The 2,026-nt window shown below is 44.5% G+C and overlaps 1 protein-coding gene across 1 annotated transcript; it reads left to right on the top strand.

Moving 5' to 3' along the window:
- Positions 1-389: 389 nt before the first annotated feature.
- Positions 390-1,090, top strand: LOC135124851 (uncharacterized). The gene is made up of 2 exons (XM_064050073.1): positions 390-482; positions 752-1,090. Exons 1-2 carry the CDS (start codon positions 390-392, stop codon positions 1,088-1,090), a joined length of 432 nt encoding a protein of 143 aa, XP_063906143.1.
- The last annotated feature ends 936 nt before the right edge of the window (positions 1,091-2,026 follow it).

Genomic DNA, 2,026 nt, shown 5'->3' with positions numbered 1-2,026 from the left:
GTCGCATCTCCCGCGGCCCCATAAACCCCGTCTCCCGGCGCGCCCGCCGCCCCCGGCCCATCACGTTATCTCCTGCAGAGCCGTAAAGCCGGCGACGTCGCCATTGCACCGTAAATAAGAAAAGCCAAGAACTGGGTCACGTCATACCCTTTCCGGATTAAGTGCACCTCCAGATTCCGGGCGATGAGCCCGCCCGGCTCCGGTTCGCTCTGTGTCCTGCCGCCCCCGGCCGGGGTGTTACGCAGATATTTTACGGCTTCGAGAGGCGGTAATCTGGCTTTATGATATCGACCTGCAGCCGTTCTCTCGAGGGCCATCATTTGCCAGACGGAGCCGTCAAGGACTCGCTCGGAGTGCAATCCGGGACGCGCTATCAAATTAATGCTGATATGCGGCACCTTATCGCCGGGGGCGGCGGGGCGGCGGCGCGGCGGCGGCGGCAGAGCAAATGTACGGGGCGTTTCACGAATTTCGGCACAGACGTTAATGATAAATAGTAATAAAAAAAATACAGTTTTAGAAAGCCAAATAACGGAAAATTTTGGGAAAAATAAATGAAAAAGATGAAACACAGGGGGAGGAGAGAGGAGCAAGAAAGAGATGGACAAGAATGAAAGAGAGCGGAGAACATAACAGAAGAGGAAAACGATAGAGGGGGAAAATAACGAAGGAAAAAAGAAAACGGAAACTGGACAGAAAATCAGATGGGGAGAAAACACGGGGGAAATGACAGATAGAAAGAAAGAGATAGGGCAAAGACAAAAGAGCAAAAAATTACAGAGACCAACAAGGAGATAAACGGAAGAAATACAGAGAAGGAGACCAAAAGACACACGGGAAAGAACTCAAAATAGGAGAAAGACACACGGCGGAAAGACAAGGTAGAAACGAGAAAAAGAAAGGAAAAACCAGAAAGACAGGAAAAAAGGCAGACGAAGAAAGACAGAAGAGGTTAAAAATAGATGAGGAAAATAACGAAGGAGAAGAAGACAGATCTGACGAAAAGCAGAAGGAAAGCAAGACAAGGGGGAGGAAAGAGAGGAAGATAGAAGTAAAGAAAAGAAAGGAGATCTGGGATGAAAACAGATGAGAAAAAGGGCAAAGAGGAGAAGCGAATGGGAAGAAACACAGAAGAGAAATACACAGACCAAAACACAAATAAAAAAAACAGACAAGGAGGAAAGAAAGAAACCACACTGGGAAGAACCCAAAAAAAGAAAAACATAGAGGAGGAGAAACGAAGAAAGAGAAAGGAGACTGGAGACAAAGAAAAGAGGAGAAAGGAGTCTAGAAAGAAAGACCAATGAGGAGAAGAGCAAAAGGGGGAAAGACACAAAAAGAAAAGAAAGACCGGCAAGGAGAAAGACGGAAGAAATACAGAAAGGGAGACCAAAAGACAAGAAAGACACACGGGTAGAAAGACAAGGTGGAAGAAAAAGAAAGGGAAAAAATAGAAAGAAGGGGGGAAAGACAGAAGAGGACAGAAATAGATGGGGAAAATAACGAAGGAAATGGCGACAAATGTGCCGAAAAACAAAAGGAAAAGAAAGCAAGGAAGAGGAAAGAGAGAGGGGTGGAAGAAAAGTAGAGAAAGCAGAGTGAGGAGACAAACAAAAGGACAGACGGAGACACAAGCAAGTGGGAAGAAATATAAAAGAAATAAACAAAACACAAAAGAAAAGAAAGACAGAGAGTGAGAAAGACGGAAAGAAGTACAGATTGCAAGGTGGGGAAATCGAGTAGGAAAAGACTCATAAGGAAGAACACTAAAGAAGATAAAAACAGACGAGGAGAAAAAGTACGGGGGAAATGACAGATAGAGAGAAAGAGGGAGGGAAAAGACAAAGGCGGGTTTGATTTAAAGAAATGAAAATTTGAGACATTGAAAGAAAACTACAAAAACCAGTCGAAGAGAAAAGAGTTGTTGATAAATCAAGAAATCTAGAAAAAAAATGAAAGAAAACAACGCGTAATAAACAGAGGGGAACCGCTGTTTTCAGGTGATTTCGTCGTCAGTGCTGCCAAC

Source organism: Zophobas morio, unplaced genomic scaffold (genome assembly GCF_036711695.1).
Source record: "Zophobas morio isolate AGI-343-1 ecotype UQ-CSIRO unplaced genomic scaffold, CSIRO_AGI_Zmor_V1 ptg000008l, whole genome shotgun sequence".
In the NCBI taxonomy this organism is placed as follows: domain Eukaryota; kingdom Metazoa; phylum Arthropoda; class Insecta; order Coleoptera; family Tenebrionidae; genus Zophobas; species Zophobas morio.
Note: the sequence above shows the minus strand (reverse complement) of the source record. Positions and strands in the feature narration are given on the sequence as shown.

Coding starts and splice junctions, on each gene's coding strand:
- LOC135124851 (XM_064050073.1), top strand. CDS start 390: ATGCGGCACCTTATCGCCGGGGGCGGCGGGGCGGCGGCGCGGCGGCGG. Junction 483..751: donor TCACGAATTTCGGCACAGAC/GTTAATGATAAA, acceptor AGAAAGAGATAG/GGCAAAGACAAAAGAGCAAA.